Source organism: Mustela nivalis (genome assembly GCF_964662115.1).
Source record: "Mustela nivalis genome assembly, chromosome: 18".
In the NCBI taxonomy this organism is placed as follows: Eukaryota; Metazoa; Chordata; class Mammalia; order Carnivora; family Mustelidae; genus Mustela; species Mustela nivalis.
Window position 1 is genome coordinate 32,399,663 of NC_139037.1, and position 23,493 is coordinate 32,423,155.

At 44.1% G+C, this 23,493-nt stretch overlaps 1 protein-coding gene across 5 annotated transcripts in view; it reads right to left on the reverse strand.

Moving 5' to 3' along the window:
• Positions 1–23,493, reverse strand: part of HEATR3 (HEAT repeat containing 3) — a 72,281-nt gene extending 48,788 nt beyond the window's left edge. For all 5 annotated transcript variants that reach the window (XR_014305655.1, XR_014305656.1, XM_082711340.1 and 2 more), the window contains exons 1-11: positions 22,952–23,493; positions 22,647–22,819; positions 20,647–20,734; positions 18,362–18,474; positions 16,796–16,905; positions 13,188–13,328; positions 10,317–10,594; positions 5,817–5,907; positions 5,550–5,707; positions 5,200–5,282; positions 4,185–4,321 (exon numbers count right to left, since the gene is read on the reverse strand). Coding sequence is in view for 3 of the 5 variants with exons in the window: in XM_082711340.1 (XP_082567466.1) it covers positions 4,185–4,321; positions 5,200–5,282; positions 5,550–5,707; positions 5,817–5,907; positions 10,317–10,594; positions 13,188–13,328; positions 16,796–16,905; positions 18,362–18,474; positions 20,647–20,734; positions 22,647–22,819; positions 22,952–23,089 (1,510 nt within the window). In the remaining 2 variants the exon portion in view is untranslated. The remainder of the gene's footprint in view (positions 1–4,184; positions 4,322–5,199; positions 5,283–5,549; positions 5,708–5,816; positions 5,908–10,316; positions 10,595–13,187; positions 13,329–16,795; positions 16,906–18,361; positions 18,475–20,646; positions 20,735–22,646; positions 22,820–22,951) is intronic.

Here is a 23,493-nt window from a genome sequence, read left to right on the forward strand (position 1 = left end):
GAAACCCTGGCCTAAACATTGTGGAGTTGAGACAAACCATCTCCACTGTGCGCTAAATCCCTGACCTACAGAAACCATGAGGAAACACATGATTATTGTTGTTTTAAGCCACAAAGTTTGGGGATGCGATAAATACCTTGGCTTTCTGCGCTCTGATGCCTGGAGCCCTATAAAGATTCCGATGCCCCTTTGGGGTCTGCCTGCATGAGAATGAGGCAGCTTCCACACAAATCTGAATCAGAGCTTATTCGATATTTTTTGCCTCTCACGATCAGATATACATTATGTACTGAATTAGGAAACTCCTGTACATTTCACAGAATGGACACTAGGATAGCTTTAGGATCAGACAGGCCTGGGATGGAATCCTACGTCTGACATTATGTGACCCACCTTTTGGTCTCTGGTCAAATGTCACTTCCTCAGACAGCCCTTTCCACACGAACCCATCTAATAGGCCCTCGGAACCCAGCCACCATGTCAACCAATTCTGCTTTTATTTTTTTCTTCCGCGACGAAATTACATTTAAATCTTTATTCATCTGAGACTGTAAGCTCCATGAGCATCGTGGTCTTGCCTATCTCATTCATGCCTGTAACCCTTGGATCTAGAATGGTGCGTGGCATAGAGAGTTCAGTAAGTATGGCTAGGGGCACCTGGGTGGCTCAGTCAGTTACGCATCGGCCTTCAGCTCAGGTCATGATCCCAGGGTCCTGGGATCGAGCCACAGGCTGGGCTCCCTGCTTAGTGGGGAGCTTGCTGTTCCCTCTCCCACCACTCACGCTCTCTCTCATTCTTGTGCTCTCTCAAATAAATAAATAAAAATCTTAAAAAAAAAAAAAAAAAAAGCATGTGCCAAAGGAATGAGTGCCCCTGCAGGGGTTCCTCAATCTCCCTAAATCCCAGCTTCCTTACCAGGAAGGTGGGGTAACAATGCCTCACTCATAAAGTCTAGTACCTAAAAGGCACTCAAAACTTGCTGTGAAGTTGTTACTACTAAAACTCGAAAAGTTGCCATGGCTCTAAAAGCAGGGTATATTTAAATCTGATCACAGCTATGAAGTGTAGCCCTAGAAATTCATGAACTGCACATAAAACAATGAATCTATATCATGAGGATATCATTCAATGAGCTAGAACACATTCAGAAACAATTTTTCCTGTCTTGCATTCTTAGAAAAATAACCACAACCTTAGATTCAAAACCCTAATCTAAACCACATTACTGTTTTACATTATGTGTAATTCATACTCTCTCTAAATTAAGGAAACATTCGGGTGATTTTTATTAAATTCACATTTCTGGTCATTTATCCAAATTTGGGATAGGAGCTTCAAACTACCCTACCGTTCCGATAAATTCTCAGTGAAGGTCAACACATGTGGTATTGTTAAAGAAATTAAGTAAATGTCAACAGAAGTTAAACAGAAGGGGTGACCGAGGACATCTTTCCCCTCGACAACTTTGTACAGCATCTAACAATCTCTAGCACACCTCGATGTATGTAAATAGTCAAGCCACAAGTAACTAAGCAGCAAATTTTTATTTAGGTGACTTTTTCAGACTGGTTTTCAATGTTCTGATTTAGAATAAAAAACATATCCCAGAATGGGTGCTATTACCATTTTAATTAGAACGAAAAGAAAGCTCTCCGCTTTCCCAAATGTGGGAAAACAGGGAACCCTAAATGATTATAGAATTCATGTAATGGAGCAAGTGATAGACTGACCCAACCTGAAAACACAACATTACTAAAATGTTCTTGATGTTTTGGAGAGCCATAGCTTTGAATGAAGAAGACAAAGATGCTAATGTACTGAATGCAAGGACCAAAATCTGAATTTAATTAGCATTAAAAACATTAGCATTAAAAGTAAAGCAAGGTAGGCAGAGTTGTATGATCATCATACGTTTAATATTCAAACATGGTAACACAAAAGCTAGAGAAATAAAACTCCATCCTCCACAGAAAATTCTCCCATAATGGTTGACACTACCCACATAGAACCCACGAGACTTCATCATTTAATAAATCTCAATGTTCCAAAGGAATTTTAGAATACCATCTCCAAATATGAGCAATTCTTTATCAAAAATTTCATTCTTTTCTTTTTTTAAAAAGATTTTATTTGACAGAGAGAGAGAGATCACAAGTAGGCAGAGAGGCAGGCAGAGAGAGAGGGGGAAGCAGGCTCCCTGCTGAGCAGAGAACCCGATGTGGGGCTCAATCCCAGGACCCTGAGATCATGATCTGAGCCAAAGGCAGAGGCTTAACCCACTGAGCCACCCAGGCACCCCTCAAAAATTTCATTCTGATAAGGAAAGGTCCATGAACTTGGAACTTATGTAAAGTATTTAATTCTATGTTCCCACAATTCAGAAGCTTTCCATTATTTCTCCAAGGCCGACCTTGGTATTGTTTTCCTGTGATCTGCCAGGTAATAAATGTGTAAGCATCAGTGACCACAGAAAGCCAGGTGAACTGAGAGAAACATACCCACATGCTTTCTGTGCAGCAGAGGCACAGAATGTACGTGCTTTCCTGCCAGCGGAACAAGTTCTTTATACTGGCTGGAGATGGAGCTTCTGGTACCTTGACTGGGATTCCCACCGAAAAATGGCAATTTGTTCTGCCAGTCAGGCAGACACGATTTCCTTGGGGTAGGCAGATCCTGGAAGCTGTGATAGGCTAGGCCTTCTTGCCTGGGGCCTGGCTGTGTACAACCCCATGTGGCCCAGCTCCCTACAGGGAGCCCACATGAAGGGGTGGATAGGAGTGGGCCTAAGCAATAGCATCCCTCCCCGTCTTCCACTACGGGATATGTGGCTGGGCTGGAGGCAGCCAGAATATCAGCAGAAGTCAGATAAAACATCCCCTCTCCAGTAACCAACGTCACCCCTGCAACCATCCAGATCTCTGCCTGGTTTATAATGCTGGGAGACAAACACAAAGCTATAGTTATCCGGCCAGCCACACCAACAAGCCACCTCTGTAGCCAGAGCCTGCCCAGTCTTGTCTCTGTCCTGTGTTAGGTGTGGCTGGGCACAGTTTTCACATGATCACACCAGCTAAAGAATGCGTAGCCTGAGATCACTGGAAAACTACATCCACTGACTGACAAATGCTGGTCAGTAGAGACAGAACAGTAACTATATATGGGTTTCTGAACATTTATTTTTAAAAACTGACTAGGACTTCTGAAATGTGCACTACTAAATGCATAGCACCTTGTATTAATTTGATGTTGTGCAAAATAGGACTCCTGGGTGGTTCAGTTGGTTGAGCGTCTGCCTTTGGCTCAGGTCATGATTCCGGGGTCCTGGGATTGAGCCCTGTGTCGGGCTCCCCGCTCGGCGGGAAGCCTGCTTCTCCCACTCCCACTCCCCCTGCTTGTGTTCTCTCTCTCACCATGTCTCTCTCTGTCAACTAGATAAAATCTTAAAAAGCAAACAAAGAAACACATACATACTTTTTATATTAAGAATGGAAAAATACCCAAGAAAATTGGCAGCGCGATGGACACTAGGAGAGGAACTGGATGGTATGAGGAAAAGGAGAGAGGCTTTCTGCTTTATGTCCTCTAGTAACCTGTAAATTCTGTAACACAAGCACGGATTGCCTGATCAAATGTAACTCAAATGGTTTTATGTTAAAGAAAAAAAATAAAGGGCTGCTGGGTGACTCAGTCGTTAAGGCTCTGCCTTCGGCTCAGGTCATGATCCTAGGGTCCTGGGATCGACGCCCGCATCAGGTTCCCTGCTCAGCAGGAAGCCTGCTTCCCTCTCTCCCAATCCCCATGCTTGTGTTCCCTCTCTCGCTGTCTCTCTCTGTTAAGTAAGTAAATAAAATCTTAGAAAAAAAGAAAATGAAGAAGAAGAAAAATAAAGACTAAAGAATTACCCAAATATCTTCATGGGGCCTAATATTTATATTTGTGATTCAGCCTTATTGGCTTGATATAACTGGATGCAACTAATTTTAATAAAAAATAACAGTATAACCTAAAGACCAGCTTACAAATGTTGTCTGGACTCAACACCACTGGCAACTACAACTCTGTGCTTGGAAAAGGTTTCTGCAGGTTGGAGGGCAGGCACGGCACAATACCAAGTCCACGTTCCTCACCCTTCAAAACTCTGCTTGATCCAAATAGTCTTTCACGGCGAGGCCTAACTATTTACCTGGCTGAGAAAAAAGCAGCTGGGACAGATGTTGTGCAAGTGTCTGCAAGGCTGCAGGTCCCCCGAGGTGGTCCACATCCAGGAGGGATACAAGACTCTGCAGACACACGAGGGCTCTGCACTGAATAGTGTTCATTCTGGAAAGGAAGGCAAAGAATGCGGTCAGCTCCTCCAGTGGTTACCCCACAGAATTCAGTATTCCCTTGTAACCTAAGCTTCAGACTCTGACTGGGAATACCTGTATGCAGTGTGTATGACTATGAACAAAGAATCTTAAGGTGAACTGATTATCTGCCTCATCAAATTGCTTGAGCACCTGGGGCCCAAGGCACAACTCCCTTTATGAGTCATAAGGATCTGCTTTGGAAGAATTTCTACACATGGCGGCATCAGCAAAACGATTCTGAATTGTGAAACAGGACAAACATAAGGTGCTCAACACACATACAGAGTTTAATAGTTTATAGAGCGAACATCGTGCCCCTAGATAAGAAACCCAGCTCACATCCTCACAGGGGATCTATCCCTTCCCTCTCGGACCCCTGAAGGTCAGCAGTATCTGCACTTTCTTGGTCTCCTTTTGGGGTCTACCACCTACGTATGTATTCTAAAACAAAAGTCAAGTGTTGCCAGTTATTGAACGGAATCGCAATGTGTATATTTTGGGGGGGCCTTACTTTCTTGTTCAATGTTCTAGTTCAGCTTTTTTTCTTTCTTTTTCTTTCTTTTTTTTTTTTTTAACTGCTGTATATATTTTACTGGGTGATTCTGTCAAAATTTATTTTTTTCTCCTGCTGCTGACGGACACGGAGGTTGTTTCCTGGTTGGGGCAGCTGGAACCCCACTGCTATGCACGTTCCCATGGCTTAGTGCACAAATGCACACATTTTTCTAGGGAACAGTCACAGGAATGGGGCTCTTAAATCTGGGGAGAGTCAGTTTCTTCTAGTTAGTGGTTCATCCTTTCGTGTAATCACATAAGGACAAAGAGTTTTGAAAACAGAAAAGCTCTTACTTTCTAATCAAAGATTTCCAAGTGGGACTCCTAGAACATATGTCAACGGCAGTGCTGTTTGGAAAGGCAGTTTTCTCAAAAATCTAGATTTAAGAAAGGCAGCAAAGCAAAGGTTAAAGAGTAGCATCGGTTTACACACGATCCCTTTATCAAGTCCCAACCTACTACCTCCAGGCTTCGGAAGGATCTACTTTCCAGCGTACTCCCACTACCGTTACTTCTAGCTTCTTTCTTACCAGCTGCCCACAGTCTGGAAGTGCAAGCAAACCTCTTTTGTATACATGGTGAATAGCTCTCGTAAGCCCTTCCTTCCCGTGCTCCACAATGAGGCTGGACTTGAAACAGACTACCTTCTTTGGGATGAGGTAGTTGGTGAAAGCCGTGTGAACCTCATGGGAGAGGCAGAGGGGAGACAGCAGCTGCCCACCGCACTCACTGAAGGAATTCTCCATAAAGGCATCGCTCTCATCACTGCTAGAAAGCTCTTCCCACTCATCATCGGAGGGATCTGGGAAGAGTACAAATCACACGTCACTGGAGTGTCTAACACAGTCCTCATGGAAGCTGCCCTTTCAGTCCAGGGAAGAATGTCTGAACTTCGTAAATGGGTAACAAACCTTCCGTACAGCACATGTTGACGATAATTTCCAGAGCAGTCTGCTGGGCCGTCAACAATGCTATGGTCTCTCTCAGTTCCCTGTCGGTGGACTAAAGGGAAAAAAAAAAAAAAAATCAAACAACCAACTCTCTACGTTTGGGAAAAGATTTTCGCACGAATGTCCTTAGTTGGAGCCTATTAGATGATTTTTTTTTTTTTTTTACCCCTGGAATAGAGCGCACGGGGCATGGGGCAGCCAGAAGAACAGCCATAATGTGCTGAAGTACAAGCAAGCATGAGGACTGCTCCTGCCCTGAGCACACGGGCTGCCATCTAGCTGCACGGTTATTCTCTCGGGGCTGCTTAGTTAGCTGGAGAGAAGAGAAAAATATTCAGGAATTCTAAACTGAATTCACCCTGAAACTTAATCTAATGTGTTAAGAAGTAGCTCAGCATGCTACGATTAAAACAAGAGCTCATTTCAGAGACCAGGCACTTACACGCAATAAACCAGCTTTCAGATGCTTAGATGCTCCTTGGAAAACACTGCATTACCAAGAACTACTAACGAGCCCTTGTGTGACCAACAGGACCTGGCTAAGGTGCAGACAGGCTTGCTTCCTGGGTTTCCCTGAAGCGGGTGAGAAAGCATCCTAAACACTTCAGGGCACCTGGGTGGCTCAGTTGGTTAAGTGTCTGCCTTTGGGTTAGGTTATGATCTCAGGGTCCTGGGACTGAGCCCCCGCTCAGCAGGGAGCCTGCTTCTCCCTCTCCTCCCAGCTTGTGCTCTATCTCTGTCTAACAAATAAATAAAATCTTAAAAAAAAAAAAAATTCCCTCAAGACTGAAGAAAGAGAAAAACTTTCTCCTCTGGAAATAATTAACATGAAGTTATCAATTACCATACCTAAAATGGGCTATATAAATTTACATGACCTTAATTCACAAGTTACCTATGAAAAGTGAAATAGCTACAGTGATATTGCAGAACAGTGCATAGGCTAAAAATACAATATATTTTATTGTCTGAATGTTTCCCCTTTCAACAAGCTTCTAATTGTCTTTTAATGCCTGTACAATATGCCACTAAATGGATACACTATCATTTAATTTGGAATATTTCAGATTACTTGGATATCTCATTTCCTTAGATTTACTGGGTCAAAGGGTCACCTATAGAGCCTGTGACATGTTTCTATTTTCTTTTCCAGAATGTTCACACTGATTTATAATCCTCCAGCAACTTCTTGTGCAACAATTTGACTGCAATTTTGAACCATATTCAAAGTTACTATTAAAAAATAATAAATAGGAGGCATCTAGCTGGCTCAGTCAGAAAGCATGCAACTCTTGAGCACTAAGCCACCCAGGCGCCCCACAGGAATCTCTGTATTTGTATTCCTTTTATTGTTGGGAAGAACATATATAAAAATTATTCCTATCTGCTTCGTACGTGTATGGTATCCAAGTAAACGAACGTCTATTACAGTTGACTCAGAGCTAAATAGGACATGTTGCTGTGCTCCCATCCCCTTAGAGGAACTGTGAAGTTAAGTTCTACTTCTTTATAGAATTCTCCTGCTCAGAACCATTCTCTGCTTTTTACTGTCATCAAATGAACATAAAGAACCAGTCTCGACAAAATGTTATGACATATGAGATTTGCTCCAAAATATGCGAAGTGGGGAAACAGACGAAATAGAACAGACTATGATTTGATCACTGAGAACCGGCGAAGCTGGGCAAGTAGAACTCTTCTACTTCTGCACCTGCTAAAACGACAGATTGGGTTGGTTTTCTTTACATATTTGTGTTATACTTTCTTACGTTAAATAATGCAGATCAAAGGTTTTGATTCCAAAGGCCTGCACTAGCCACCAGGCAGCGGGAAAGACCAGAGCTGTCCGGACAGTCCGGACAGTCCTTGTTCCGGACGCATATCAGCAGGACGCCCAGCACCCTACTGGCACTTAAACACTGGCTGACTGACCAGCATGTTAATCACCCGGTCTACCCAGTTAGGTTAACAGTCTGTAAAAAGCAAGCTTTCCTTATGAGAAAACATTGCATTTTATAAGCACCAATGTTCTACTTTTAAATAATACGAACATGGGTGCCTGAGTGGCTCAGTGTGTTAAGCCTCTGCCTTTGGTTCAGGTCATGATCTCAGTGTCCTGGGATCGAGCCCCGCATCAGGCTCTCTGCTCAGAGGAGAGCCTGCTTCTCCCTCTCTCTCTGCCTGCCTCTCTGCCTACTTGTGATCTCTCTCCCTCTGTCAAATAAATAAAGTCTTGTAAAATAAATAAATAAATAAATAATACAAAGGAAAGTAAATGCCTGAATAATGGTTAATTTCCAGTACTTTTTACACTGTGGCACTGAATCTTGATAGACGTGCATCTCAGTCCCCACCTTGCCGCTATAGGAGTCACCAGGAAGCAAGGCTGGAGAGGCGGAAGGATGCAAGAGCGCCGCTCTTCCGCCCCCAGACAAGAGATTTCACATACTTGAGTGCCCGGAGAGCCCCGCTGTACTCCCTGCTCCCACTGATGGGGAGCCGGCGTGGTCAAACAGGGTACCCGTGTTACTGGTCAGGCCGCTCTGTGCAATACCACAACTGTAGAGCCTCCAAGCCCTGAAGGGCATATCCTGACCTTCCCCCGGGGGGGGGGGGGGCGGGAATGTCTGTCCCAGATCTGTAACCCCCTTTCCATGACAACTGCAGAGAAAATGCGGCTAGGGTTCCCTAGAAACACCCCTTTGGGAGGACACAGCACATGGCTCTGCCTCTATCTTGTTTTACTGACTGAAAATTCTACTCAGGCTACAGAACAAGGAGCAAACCTGGGGTTCAAATATGTGCCCGCCCACACCAAAAGCGGTGCTATGATTTTTTTTTTTTTTTTTTTTGGTGCTATGATTCTAAAGCAACTTTACGACTTGCAAGCAGCTCAAGGACTTAACAAGATGCTGTGAACGGAAGGGCGACCCACCCATGGGGGCTGGGAAAGTAGTTCTCCTGACAATACTTCGATTTCATTAAAATACCCCCAAGTCATGCTCTACAAGTCTCTGAGAATCCAGGAAAGTAGGATACTGTTCTATTTATTTTCAGGTATATTCCACTTAAAGAACTCTTACATTGGGCATAAATGTCTCAAAACCCAAAGACTCCGACTGAAGACAGCTCTGTTTCAGTTCACTCAAGGTGGATCAAAAGAGGCCACACCTGGAACCGCAGAAAGCCTGAGGACAGGACTAGGGCTCCTCCCGCTCAGCCTCCGCCATCTTTCTTCAGAACTCGGCCATCAGCCACCGGGTTAACCCACCTCCCTGCCTCCAGGCCCCCTGACGACACTAACCTGCTTTCACCACGCTGTTCCCATCCCATTCTTTAAGACAGCTAGGTGCTCCGTCCAAAAAGCCTTCTCCGACAACCTCTTCCTCTCCTCTCCCATCAGGGACTTCCATCCGGCGTGCCTTGCTGTACAAACTACCCCCTCGGAAATCTGTGCGCAGCCCTATCCCTGCTCTTAGCACGAACTCTGCCACGTGTCCTAACTATGTGTCTGTCCTCCCAAGTCGGAAAAGGTCCCTGGAAGCAAAAGAATGTCTCAGTCGTCTTTCTAGCATCAGTATTCGCACCATGCCGGGCACGCAACAGGTGCACAGAAAATGCGTACCTGAGCAAAGAAAGCCAAGTCACTGTGCTCCCTGCCTTCCCAACAACATCTTCCTAAACCAGGGCTCCGTCTCTGCTGACAGGCTCCGCTGACCTGCTCCCTGCCCCAGTGTGATCACTCGTACTCCAGCAGGGTGTGCTGGCAAGCACGTGAAACCACGAGTTCTCCCAAGCCACCTCTGCTTACCAGTGGTGGGAGAATGCAGACTGAGCTTGCTATTTTGGTAAGGATAACTATGAAAACAAGAGACAAGAATGCAGGGCACATTCCAAAGTAAAAACTCCTTCGGTACGAAGACATTCTGGTGAAGAGGGTAACTGAAGGGGGGGAGATACGGGAGTTGGGAAGAGGACTGCACGCTCCTAACAAAAGCTTAACTTGGGTCACTCCCCTCTTGGAAATCCTCGGTATAGAAAAGTTTCATTCTATGGGGCACCTGGGTGGCTCAGTGGTTAAAGCCTCTGCCTTCGGCTCAGGTCATGATCCCAGGGTCCTGGGATTGAGCCCCGCATTGGGCTCTCTGCTCCGTGGAGAGCCTGCTTCCTCCTGTCTCTCTGCCTGCCTCTCTGCCTACTTGTCATCTCTGTCTATCAAATAAATAAATAAATAAAAATTAAAAAAAGAAAAGAAAAGTTTCATTCTAGACAGATGTTTTCTCCCCCTTTGGGAGCAGATTTCAAACGCTGCAATGAGAGCCAATGGGGAAACATGACAGACTGCTACTAATATTCGCCTTATAGCTAACTGACCTGAGACAGCCTTCTACAGAGCTCAGGGTACCTATCAGAAGAAAGCGGCTGCATGAATCCAGGCTTGCGCACATCCAACGGACTTACTGGAAGCAAATCTGAAACGAAGGTTTTCCTTCTGACTTTCCTTTTGTGCGGGATCTCTTCCATTTCATCATCTTCTATCAGAGCATCATGGCTGGCGCTCTCCAGCACGTCCTCTGTCTCTGCAGCGGCTTCTAACCTCTGCTTTTCGGCCTCCTGCATTCGAATTACTGTCTCGCCAGCATCCAGGTCCAGAACGTCAGACAAGACCTTCAGTATGGCATTTATGATTTCTGCCTGACTCTTGGATGGAATAATGTCCTTTAGGTTCCAAATGGTACCTGGGGGGAAAATGCGTTTAAGGACAAAGGACTCGCCTGTGAAAGCTCTTATTAAATAGTCTCCACAAGACTGGTTCTTTTAAGCTCAGGTGTAATTAAAAACAAAAAAAACAAACAAAAAAAACCTCAAACGCGCTGCCTGTGTTTTTTTATTAAATGTAAAAACAAAAAAACTTTGCACAGAGGCAGTGACAGCTCCCTACAGTCTGGCATGATCCTCTCTCTTCCTTGGCACACGAGCCTCTCTTGGACACGCCGCACAGCAACAGACCCAGAGAACACCGATCAAGTTTCACTTGAAATGACAAATGAAGCTGCCTCCCTCTTTTTCATCTTAGCCTGAGATGCCTTCCTAGGCAGCTTCTTCTATTCCACGAGAGGAATGAGATGCACTAAAATTCCAAGGTTTCATGGACAAACCAGACAGCAAGTTCTTGGTTTTTTGCTTATCAAAAAAGAACAGGGGGGGTGCCTGGGTGGCTCAGTGTGTTAAGACTCTGCCTTCATCTCAGGTCCTGGGATCAAGCCCCACATCAAGCTCTCTGCTCAGCGGGCAGCCTGCTTACCCCTCTCTCTCTGCCTGCCTCTCTGCCTACTTGTGCTCTCTGTCAAATGAATGAATAAAAATCTTTAATTTAAAAAAAAAAAAAAAACAGGAGCTACCATTAAGTAGGCAGACAGACTAACTGGAAAAAAAAAAACCTGGAAAATAATAGTAATAATGACATATATTATATACAATATATAATATATAATAATAATAAATAAGTAATAAATAAAATTAATAAGAATAAAATAAAAATATAAAATAATATAAATAAATAAATAAATAAAAATAGTTAAAAAATAATAATAATAAAAAACAAGTTACTGCTCAAATCCAAATACATCCTGGATATGGACCCAAAAGATTTGAAAGCAGGGACTCAAACAGATACATTGCCCACCCATATTCACAGCAGTATTACTCAACAACCACCAGCCCAAGTGCCCATCTTCTGATGAATGGTTAAATAAAATATATACAGATAGTGGAATGTTATTCAGCCTTAAAAAGGGAGCAAATTCTGACACACACTACAACATGGAAGAACTCTGAGGACATTATATCAAATGAAGTAGTCATAGTTGGTACAGAATGCAACTCTTGATCTCAAGGTCATGAGCTCAAGCCCCACAGTGGGTGCAGAGCTTACTTAAAAAAAAAAAAAAAAAAGATGAGCGGCGCCTGGGTGGCTCAGAGGGTTAAAGCCTCTTGCCTTCGGCTCAGGTCATGATCCTGAGGTCCTGGAATCAAGTCCCGCATCGGGCTCTCTGCTCCATGGGGAGCCTGCTTCCTCCTCTCTCTCTCTGCCTGCCTCTGCCTACTTATGTGATCTGTCAAATAAATAAATAAAATCTTAAAAAAAAAAAAAGATTTAAAAAAATAATAAAATAAATGAAATTAGCCAGCCACAAAAAGAAAAACACTGCATAATTCCACTTCTATGAGGCACCTAAAAATTCAGATTCAGAGACAGAAAGTAGGATGATGGCTGCTGGGGGTGGGAGGGCAGGAAAATAGGAAGTTGTTCAATGTGTACAGAGTTTCACTTTTGCAGATGAAGAGTCCTGGAGACTGGCTGCACAACAGTGTGAATGTGCACTCAACAATGGTCCAGATGGTAAAGTCTATGTTACATATATTTCACTACTTTAAAAAACAACACCTCTCAGGATAAAATTACCGCTGCAAGGGCAAGACAAAGATACATACAGAAGATATATAAACTACCCACTCAACAGATCACCAGATTATTTCTTATCTCTACACTTAGAAATCCCAAGGGAAAAGCAGCTGGGAGTAAAGAATCTATAGAAAAGTGAGTGGTCATGTCCTAGATGCCCACAGACTATCTCTGAACTCTCTGGTTCAAAACAGGAGAGGAGCCTGACAATAGCACTTCTTCATACAAGGATGTAGCTTGTTAAATTGAGAATAAACCTAAGGCCCCGCAACTATCATAACCTCTTTCATTTATTATTTATTTATTTATTTATTTATTTGACAGAGAGAGTCACAGCAGGAGAGGAACACAAGCAGTGGGAGTGAGAGATGGAGAAGCAGACTTCCCGCTGAGCAGGAAGCCCAATGCAGGGCTTGATCCCAGGACCTGGGATCATGACCTGAGCCAAAGGCAGACACTTAACGACTGAGCCAGCAAGGCGCCCCATAGCCTTTTTTTTTTTTAAGATTTTATTTATTTATTTGACAGAGAGAGAGATCACAAGTAGGCAGAGAGGCAAGCAGAGAGGGGGAAGCAGGCTCCCTGCCCAACAGAGAGCCCGATGAAGGGCTCGACCTTAGGACCCTAAGATCATGACCTGAGCCAAAGGCAGATGGTTAACCCACTGAGCCACCCAGGCGCCCCCCAACACCTCTTGAATTAGGGATCGCCACTTAAGTATTACTATTTTCAGAACAGACATAAATAAGGAGGTCAGGAGGTCACTATGTGGTGAAAATGAATGACGAATGACTGAATTTTGGCTTCCATCTCGACCCATTACAAATGACTAATGAAGCACATTGTCGCCTATGGCTAAATTTTACCTGCCACCAACGTCTTTAATAGAATGTACTCCATGGAACTGACAGGAGAAAGCATTGCTGACTCCAGTACATGCAATCCTGGGTCACTGAAAGATTTCAGCAGCTCTGGGTTATCTTCGGTCACTGTCTGCAAACAATATGCTATAAAGATAAAAATTAAATATTAAAACACAAACGAATACTGCTAGGATAATTTACACCAATCTAACTCATCAGAAAACATTTGCATCTTTTTTCAATTTCGTAATTAAATTCAATTTAGTTAACATATACTGTATTATCAGTTTTAGCAGTAAAATTCAGTGATTCAGCAGTTACATACAATATACCCAACCCAGTGCTTATTCCATCAAGTGCCCCCCTCAATGTCCATCACCCAATGACCCCATCCTCCCACCCGCCTCCCCTCCAGCAAACCCTCAGTTTGTTCCCCCGAATAATGGCGTGTTTCCCTCTTTTCTTTTTTTCTTATTTTCTATTTCCTTCTCTTCTATGTTCATCCTTTTCGTTTCTTTAAATTCCACACGTAAGTGAAATCATATGGTATCGGTCTTCCTCTGACTGACTTATTTCACTTAGTATTATCCTCTCCAGTTCCATCTAACATCGGAATCTTTATAACTTCTTCAGACACAGATAGCTTTAGTAAAGTAATTATACTTGAAGGATGGTAGGTGCAAATGGGGCTTCTCAAATGGTCAGTGCAATGAAAGATTTTTTTTCCCCTTCTTTTTAATTCTTAATTCTTTACAAAATACACTTTTACAAAATACAATTTAAAAGGCTCTTAAATATTTTGACAATGTAGAATTACTATGATCATTTATTAAGATTTTTCCTCAATTTCTGTACATACCAGGGACCAGTAGCAAACAGCCTGCAGGAGAGACATCACTTTTAGCGTCCTGTTATTGAGAGCAAGCCCTGGGCTTGGGAATATTCTGGCTTCCTTTAAATTCAGCATGACCTTGGGGTGCCTGGGTGGCTCAGTGGGTTAAAGCCTCTGCCTCTGACTCAGGTCATGATTCCAGGGTCCTGGGATCGGGGGCCCCCTTCAGGCTCTCTGCTCGGAAGGGAGCCTGCTTTCCCCCTCTCTCTCTGCCTGCCTCTCTGCCTACTTGTGACCTCTCTCTCTGTCAAATAAATAAATAAAATCTTAAAAAAAAAAAAAAAAAGAAAAAAGAAAAATATAAATTCAGCATGACCTTAAAAGCTAGGGCTATTTCTGGTGAAACAATATTTAAGGGGAAAAAAAGTGTTTTATATAAAAATATGAGTAAATTGGGGAACCTGGGTGGCTCAGTGGGTTGAGGCCTCTGCCTTTGGCTCGGGTCATGATCCCAGGGTCCTGGGATCAGGCCCCCACATCGGGCTCTCTGCTCAGCAGGGAGCCTGCTTCCCACTCTCTCTGTCTGCCTCTCTGCATATTTATGATCTCTGTCGGTCAAATAAATAAAAATCTTAAAAAAAAAAATGAGTAAATTAAGAGATGGCTATCATATTACAAGACATCTGACCCCTTTAGTGCTTAACTCCTCCCTTGTGTTAAACAAGACAATGGATTACAAATAGCAAATCAGAAATAATTAAATGAAAGTATCAGAACAGTTGGGATTGCCTGACAGGTTTGACAGAAGAACCTCTGAAGCACAGAAGAGGAAGCAAACCCAAATGTGTTTTTCTTAGTGCATTCCAAACAAATCCATTTCTTTCCAGGTCTCAAAATTTCACAGTCAATCACGCCCATAAAAATTAGTCAAAATATATGCTACTGCTGGGATCTAGTTTGGTTCCCCAAATACATTTGTATACAAATCTACATATACGCGTATATCCAAATGTAATTTTTTCATTAAGACACTAATTAAATTCACTTTAGCAAAAAGCCAAGAGAAACTGTGGTTGCTACCATAAAGTCAATACAAGATCAAAGAAAACCACGTTAATACACAGGATGGAATCTCAGAAGTTCACTTTACTGTATGTAAACCCTACTTGATTTTCAAATGAAAGTAATTTGAAATTCATTTAAAAAGTCATGAATCTAGGGGTGCTTGGGTGGCTCAGTGGGTTAAAGCCTCTGCCTTCGGCTCAGGTCATGATCTCAGGGTCTTGGGATCAAGCCCCACATTGGGCTTTCTGCTCAGCAGGGAGCCTGCGTCCTCCTCTCTCTCTCTCTCTGCCTGCCTCTCTGCCAACTGGTGATCTCTGTCAAATAAATAAATTAATAAATAATCTTTTAAAAATTAAAAAATTAAAAAAACGATGAATCTAGCTAAATGCAGAAGGAAAACATTATTATATAATGCAAAATTACTTTATTCTGATCCTTTTTTTATAGTTTATTAGAGAACAAAAATTAAAAATAACTAAATCTACAAGACTAAAGATATAAAAATAGAAGTGAAGTTTTTCTTTTAAAAGCTGTTAACTAACTTTTGTGAATTTCCCTAATTGTGAGGAAAAGCTGTCCTCTGAGATTAAAAGCCACCTGCCAATTTCCTAGTTCAACTGTTTTTAAAATCCACATTTACTGGGTGCCTGGGTGGCTCAGTGGGTTAAAGCCTCTGCCTTCAGCTCAGGTCATGATCCCAGGGTCCTGGGATCGAGGCCCACGTCGGGCTCTCTGCTCTGCGGGGAGCCTGCTTCCTCCTCTCTCTCTCTGCCTGCCGCTCTGCCTACTTGTGATCTCTGTCTGTCAAATAAATAAATAAAAAGTCTTTAAAAAAAAAATCCACATTTACTCATAAATCACCCTTCTGCCAAAGATTCCATTTTGAGAAACTGATTTTTTAATTTTCCCCAGTAGTATTTATTTCACTGTTTTTTTCTATTCTCTTTAAAGTATCCATTAGAGCCATGAGAAGCATCAGGAAGGCGAATACATTCAATCCATGCCAGGAGAAATGCACAGTTAAATAAAAGGACAGCTTGATGCCTGGTCATTATAATGGGTAGAAAAGAAATGCTTTTCATCAATTATTTCTCCACTCCCCAGAGTTCAGTTGGGCCACCCACCCTCCAGTCTGTCTCTCCAAATGGACAAGGGCTCCCCACTATGGCTCTCTAACCACACAGAGAGAACATGAGGGAGTCAAGGCAGCTGAAGCTGCTGGGCTCTGCTTTCCCTTTCCCACAGAAAGGAAGCAGGCCTTACATGAAATTCCAGTCACTTATTTTCCTCTCTCAAAAAAAGCTCAGGTTATCAGTTTTCTGCTGGGAGTATGAGATAGTAGTACCAGACATTTAAATAAGTCTAGATTCCAATTAACTTTGGCTCAGAGGCTTGGTAGTTGTGGGTTACTGTTTCTCAGCAAAGGGGAGATAAAAGCTTCAAGAATTAATAAAGTGGTCTAAGAATGGTAATATACTAGAAACCACACCTGCTCACATAATTACCTTTCTCCCTTTCAGAGTGAAGAGCAGGACAATTGTATGAGTAAGTAAAGTATTAATCACAGATTTCAAGAGATTCAGAACAAATACAACTGAGTTACACATTTATATATAAAATGAGAAAAAAAAATCACTCCTATAGAGTAAACATGCTATGTTGGAATAAATCAGGCCACACATACTTAATAAATCATCACTTTTTCTTCACTTACCTACTGAAATAGCCAGGTCAACATTGGTGGGAAACCTACTTAAAAACTTTAATACAATCTCCAAACACCCTTCTTTGTTGAATATAGATACTGCTCTACTACTGCATTCACTAAATGGAAGGGGGGAAAAAAAAAGTTTTACTATTCACATTTTAACATTAATAAATCAACCACAGAAATTCATGAAAAGATAAATTAGGCTTTATTAAAAAAAAAAAAAACCCAAGAATTGAAGTCAAACACCCACCATTTTTACAGATGAAGAAACTAATGCCCATTTTTATTTACTGTACATAAACAAAACTGACTATCTGTATTTTTACTTCTATCACAGTAGGACACTATAGCCAATCTCTTTACCTGCACGCCAGTTTCCTTATCCGAGGCTGGAGCCGGGAGAGATCTTAGAAATAATTTACTTCTATTCCTCATCTTATATATAAGGACACCTAGGCCCCAAAAGGTGAAGTGATCTATCCAAAGACTGCACACTTTGGGGCACCTGGGTGGCTCAATGGGTTAGAGCCTCTGCCTTCGGCTCAGGTCATGATCTCAGGGTCCTGGGATAGAGCCCAGCTGAGCAGAGAGCCTGCTTCCCTTCCTCTCTCTCTCTGCCTGCCTCTCTGCCTACTTGTCATCTTTGTCAAATAAATAAATAAAATCTTTTTAAAATAAATAAATAACAAAGATCGCACATTTTGTTAGTGGTGGCTCCTTGGGTCCAGCCTACTATTCCTTCCACTACATAATATAAGTTAAAGTAAGGATAAAGGCCTCTATACTTATACAAAAGGCACTAATTTCAAAGAAAACAAAACTAATTTTATTTATTTCCTCTAGACTGCTATTATAATTTCAACAAGCAGAATCTGCAGTCAACAAAAGAGAAATTACATGATACATTCGAACGTATGCTACCTTTTAATAAAAAAGGTCAGAATTAATGTTAAGAATGTTCTTAATAAACATACACACTAAATACAGGGTAAACAGAGCTGATTCCAACAATCTGATCCCTGTTTCCAGAGAAGAGTACTCCTCCACGCTTATCACACATAGGTGATAAATGAGAACGGACCAGAGTATTAAACAGATTTGACTCAATTATGGAACTCAATCCTGTTATCTAAAGATAAACTGTTTTCTGCCCTGCCTGCCTGCCTGTCTACCTATCCAGTTACCACAACACCACTATGAGCCTGCCCACAAGAGTCAGGTATAGTAAAGTCAGGTATAGTCAGCAAGATAAGGCATACATGTGTTAAAGTAATTGCAGATGTGTATATGTGTATGCAACTTAAATATATACAACTTAAAACACGAAGTATAAAACAGAAAAGGGAAGAGATAGGGCAACTGGAAATGATATAGATAGGGCTCATAGGCATTCAGTAAAGAGAGTACGGAGAGTACTTTTCAGGTCCTTTTCAAAGAAAGGAAGGAGGGCTAATGCTCCCACGAAGCATTGACAGTAGCGATTCACACCAAGGAGAACAGAGACTGCAGTTTAACAGAAAATGCCTGAGCCGTGTTTGCAAAGGAGGCCGTGTTTGCATAGATTCTTACCATATATTCCATAGCACATTCATGGCCTCATTGGCTATGTTCTCAATAGAATTTCTGTTCTGATCTTTTTTTTCTTGTGGAGACATCTCATTTGAATCCAGGCCAGCGCTACACTGTAACCAAATATCATGATTAGTACTCTGGTTCAAAAGAATAATTAAACAAAAAGGCTAATGATAGTGAAGAATCGCAAAAACTAAACATCAGAAATTATAGTGCTTAACGAGCTCATCAAATTCTCATAAGCAGTACCCTTCCCACAATCCTGCTCCCTTCTGGCAAGAAATACAGGCAAGGAAAGATCACAAGTCATTGTACAAACTGGATACAAAGCACTTAACATTTTAAAATGTAAAATCAATACAAAGTATTTCATCTCATGCAATAAAGAGAGTAAATCAGGCCCAGAAAGGTAACACACAATAAGCCCGCTGCCCATACAGTGCCTTCTATGTGCAAGGCACCACTCTAAGCACTGTCCATTAAGTCACTGAATCCTGACCACACACCAGTGAAGCCGATCAGTTACTACAAAGAGGAAACTGAGCTACCAGGAGACTGCTGAAGCTTTAGTTAGTACAAGGCAGAGCTGGGATTCAGACCCAGGTATGCTGGCTGCACAGCTGGTGCGTTACCGCTGTGGTCCTGCCCCCTCTAGCATAATACAGGGCTTGCTCTAAAGCAGGGCTTCTCGATCCCAGCACCACTGACACTTTGGATTGGCTGATTCTTTTTTTTTTTTTTTTTTTTATTTATTTGACAGACAGAGATCACAAATAGGCAGAGAGGCAGGCAGAGATAGAGAGAGGAGGAAACAGACTCCCTGCTGAGCAGAGAGCCCAATGCGGGGCTTGATCCCAGGACCCTGAGATCATGACCTGAGCTGAAGGCAGAGGCTTTAACCCACTGAGCCACCCAGGCGCCCCTGGATTGGCTGATTCTTTGTTGTGGGGACTGACATGTGCATTGCAGGATGTGTAGCAGCACTATGGTCCTCCACCCACTGCACACCAGTAGCAACACCTACCCTCAAATCAAAAACGTCTCCAGACCCTGCCCAATGTCCCCTGTGGGGCAAATCACCACCAGTTCAGAACCAACGCTCTAAACAGAGTAAAACTGATGCCAGTCAACAAAACTGGATATTCTTTATAAAGACCCAAGTAAAAATTATCCATCAAGGGGCCCCAGGGTGGCTCAGTTGGTTGGACATCTGCCTTAGACTCAGGTCAGACCTGGGATTGAGTCCCACATTGGGTTCACTGCTCAGCGGGAAGCCTGCTTCTCCCTCTTCCTCTGCCACTCCCCATCCTTGTGCTCTCCACTCTCTATCAAATAAATAAATAAAATCTTAAAAAAAAAAATCATTCACCAATACAGAAGAGTGGACCAGAAGAACCTTAGAGAGGGGGCCTCTTCTATTTTTTTTTTTTTTAAGATTTTATTTATTTATTTGACAGAGAGAAAGAGAGATCACAAGTAGGCAGAGAGTCAGGCGGAGGGGGAGGAGGAGGCAGGTTCCCTGCTGAGCAGAGAGCCCGATGCGAGGCTCGATCCCAGGACCCTGAGACCATGACCTGACCCGAAGGCAGAGGCCTAACCACTGAGCCACTCAGGCGCTCCTATTTATTTTACTTTATTTTTTTAATGCAGTAGCCCACACCAGGTGCAGAGCCCAGCGTGGAGCCCAATGTGGGGCTTGAACTTATGACTCTGAGATCAAGATTCAGTCACTTAACTGAATCCCCCAGGTACCCTGAGAAAGAGCTGCTTAATACCTAAACTTAACACCTGAACTATCATGCAATAAAGTTGGCATGATACTAAATTGGAAAATGTAATCTTTGTAGCAAATCATGCCTCAGCTTTCTCAGCTGTAAAACAGGAAAACCACCTTCCAAAATGGCCTGCTGCAAGGATTAAATAATACATAAAACACCACCTGACACAAAAATAAACATTCCCTAAAGACTAATTATTTTTATTTATAAAACTTAAGGTCTAGAGAAACAGCCTATAGTTTTAGGAAGGTCTTTTCCAAACAGCATATAAATAGAGTAGGGACAACTTAATACAGATTGGTATCAATGATGAGAAATCAATGTTTCTAGGAAAAGAAACAAAATTCCCATAGAATGTTTTGAGAGAAAACAAAGTAACTAATACCAAAGTGCTAAAAACAAAACAAAACAAACAAACAAACAAAAAAAACCCATCAACACTAAGAGTGTATACAAAAAGCTACAGTTAAAAGCTACCATGTAGATATTTTAACCAGCACATACCTCTTTCAGCAGTGCAACCAGAGGAGTCATGATATCCTTAGTCACCATGTCATCACAAACTTCAAAACCTCCACAAGCACTGAGGTTTCTACACACAAAGTTTAAAATGTTTTACTTTCTCTGAGCACATGTCACAAAACCCTTTTAAGCTCTCAAATTTAATCTCTACCCACATTTAACTTTCCCAGATGAAGGTGCTCATGATTTCTGCAAGATGCTGCAGAACCAATCCCCCAGATTCCCATCTGTTCTGATCCTTGTTCCACGTAACAACTTAATTTTGAAGTCTGAGACAATGCACGGGTGCATGGCAACAGAGAAGGGAGAGGGGAGGACACTTCCTATTTAATGCAAACAAATCACAGCATGATCTGATATGAAGGGACCTTTCCTTGGGATCAAGACTTCAAAGCAAGCAAGGGTGAGGCTGAAATGACAGCCCCCGAAGGAACCCTGGCAAAATTGAATTCTAATTGGGAAGACACTGCTTGCTTGTCTTCTGTGTGCACAGCAGCGCAGGCACTGAGGACATGGATCAGAAGATGTCCCCACAAACTTCCAGGTGCTCCCAGGACTTGCAAGCCTCAGAGAAAGGGTAGGGCTTCCCACACGCAGTTTCCTCCAGCATGTGGCTAAACCCCATCCCTCCCTTAGGGTTTTCTTCTGTGAGCCCCCAGTTACATCCTCTCATAGCACCCTCTGTAATTACCACTGGTTGTAATTATACACTTGTGTGATTAATTTGCTTAAAGCCCATCTCCCTCAGTACTGCAAGATCCATTAAGGACAGAAATTATGTCTGTCTTATTCACTAACGTGTCCACAGCCTACCTAACCCATTGCCTGATGCTAGGAGGCACACAAAACACACTTGCTAAGTCAGTGAATGAAACATAATGTAACAGAGCGGCAAGAACTGCAAATAGTAACTTCTACTCTTGCCCCCTCTACAGTCCATTCTCTGTACAGCCACCAGAGTAGCCTTTTTAAAAGGTAAAATTAGATCAGGCCACTCCAGCTCACAAATAGGCCCTTTAGCCCTACTCCACAGTCTCTATCCATCACTCCAACCTCATCTCCTATGATACCCCCCCCCATTCTGTTCAACCACACTAACCTTTAAAAAAAAAAAAAGATTTTATTTATTCATTTGTCAGAGAAAGAGCATGCAGGGGACAGATCAAGCAGGGGGAGCAGCAGGCAGAGAGAGAAGCAGCCTCCCTGCTGAGCAAGGAGCCCGATGCAGGACTCGATCTCAGGATGCTGGGATCATGACCTGAGCTGAAGGCAGATGCTCAGCCAATTGAGACACCCAGGCATCCCAACCTTTTTGTTCTTTAACCATGCCAAGTCCTTTGCTGCCTCAATGCTTTGCTGTTCCCTCTGCGGGGAATGCTCTTTCCCTGGATTTTCATGCCTGGCTCTGATGTATCAGGTAAGTGTCATCTACAGATCTGAATTTAAAGTAACTTCCCGCCTCCAGCTCATCATCCTCCTGGTACTCTCCAAAGTACTTCTCACTATCTACTATTACCCGTTTTACCAGTTTCCTAGTCTCCTGTCTCCTCATCAGCATGGGTTCTCTGGGGGCAGGGACCTGGGCAGGGGCGGGGACCTGGGCGCTCTTGTTCAACGCTGTCTGCTCAAACCCCCTACACCTAGAACACCTGCCACACGCCCTGGAAGAGCTCACGGAACCTCGAGACTTTGGAGGGTTCTTGGAGAGTGAGGTAACTATGTTAGGCCTTGCGGGCAGGCTCCCTGACAGATGGCTGCTGCTGCTCAAGCAGCCAGCCGGACAGATGGAATGTGTGTGGCCCGGGCGGGGTGGGCTCCCCTGAAGTCTGCAGCCTGAGTTCACAAGCCCCGCTCTGCAAATGGGAGACCCTGGGCAGTCGTGGGTGTCCCGAGCTGCCGCAGGCAAGTGCACGGTGCTAAGCGACGGTCCGTGACACACACGCGCGCTGGCTGGCCCGCCGCGGCCCCCTCTCCCGGCTCACCTCAGCGCGCCGGCCGCGGTCTCCCTCACCGCCAGGCTGGGGTCGAGCAGCAGCGGCCCGAGGCGGCGCACGGCATCCCGACGCGCCAGGCCCGGCAGCGCCGGCCGCTGCTGCACCAGCCGGGCCAGCCCCGCGCAGGCGCACTCGCGCACCTCCGCGCTCGGGTGCTGAAGCTGCGGGAAGGGAACAAGTGTCAGAGGCGGCGCAGAGCGCAGGCGCGGAGACCACGGCAGGGGTGAGCCGAGCGGCCCCGGGGCTCCGCGTGAGCCCCGCCCCCTCGCGGCCCCCGCGAGCCCCCGCCTCACCTTTTCTAGCAGCTCCGCCGCCGGCCCGTCGTCCTCCACTCCCTCGGTCCCGTTCGCCGCCGCTACCGCTTCGGCCTGACAGTCGCCCGTAGGGGAGAACTGAGGTCGTTTGAAGCGCTTCGTCCGGCTCTTGCCCATGGCGGTGTGCGCTGCGGGGGAAAGACCGAGAGAGGAAGGCAAGAGCAGGACGCTGGATGCTGCTGAGCTGGTGGCAAGGTCCTGTGACCGATGGGGTCTTGGGGCCAATGCTCAGCCGGGCCCGCTGACGGCCCGAGCCCACATGGGGAAGCAGTGCGCAGGCGCGCCGCGTGTCGGCGGGGAGGAGGTGCTGGCGCGGGGACTGCGCAGGCGCAATGGAGGATGGGCGGAGCCAGACCTGGACGAGGGGTGGACTCCTGTTTCCGCCGGGAAGGAAGCGGCTGGACAGAAAACGGGACTCCCGCCAGCTGCTTTGAGCGCGTGTCTCACCAGCCAGTGACGTTTATTGTCACTGAACCTTCCCAAACCTTTATTTCCATAGTAATCAAAGGCGACTAAAGATA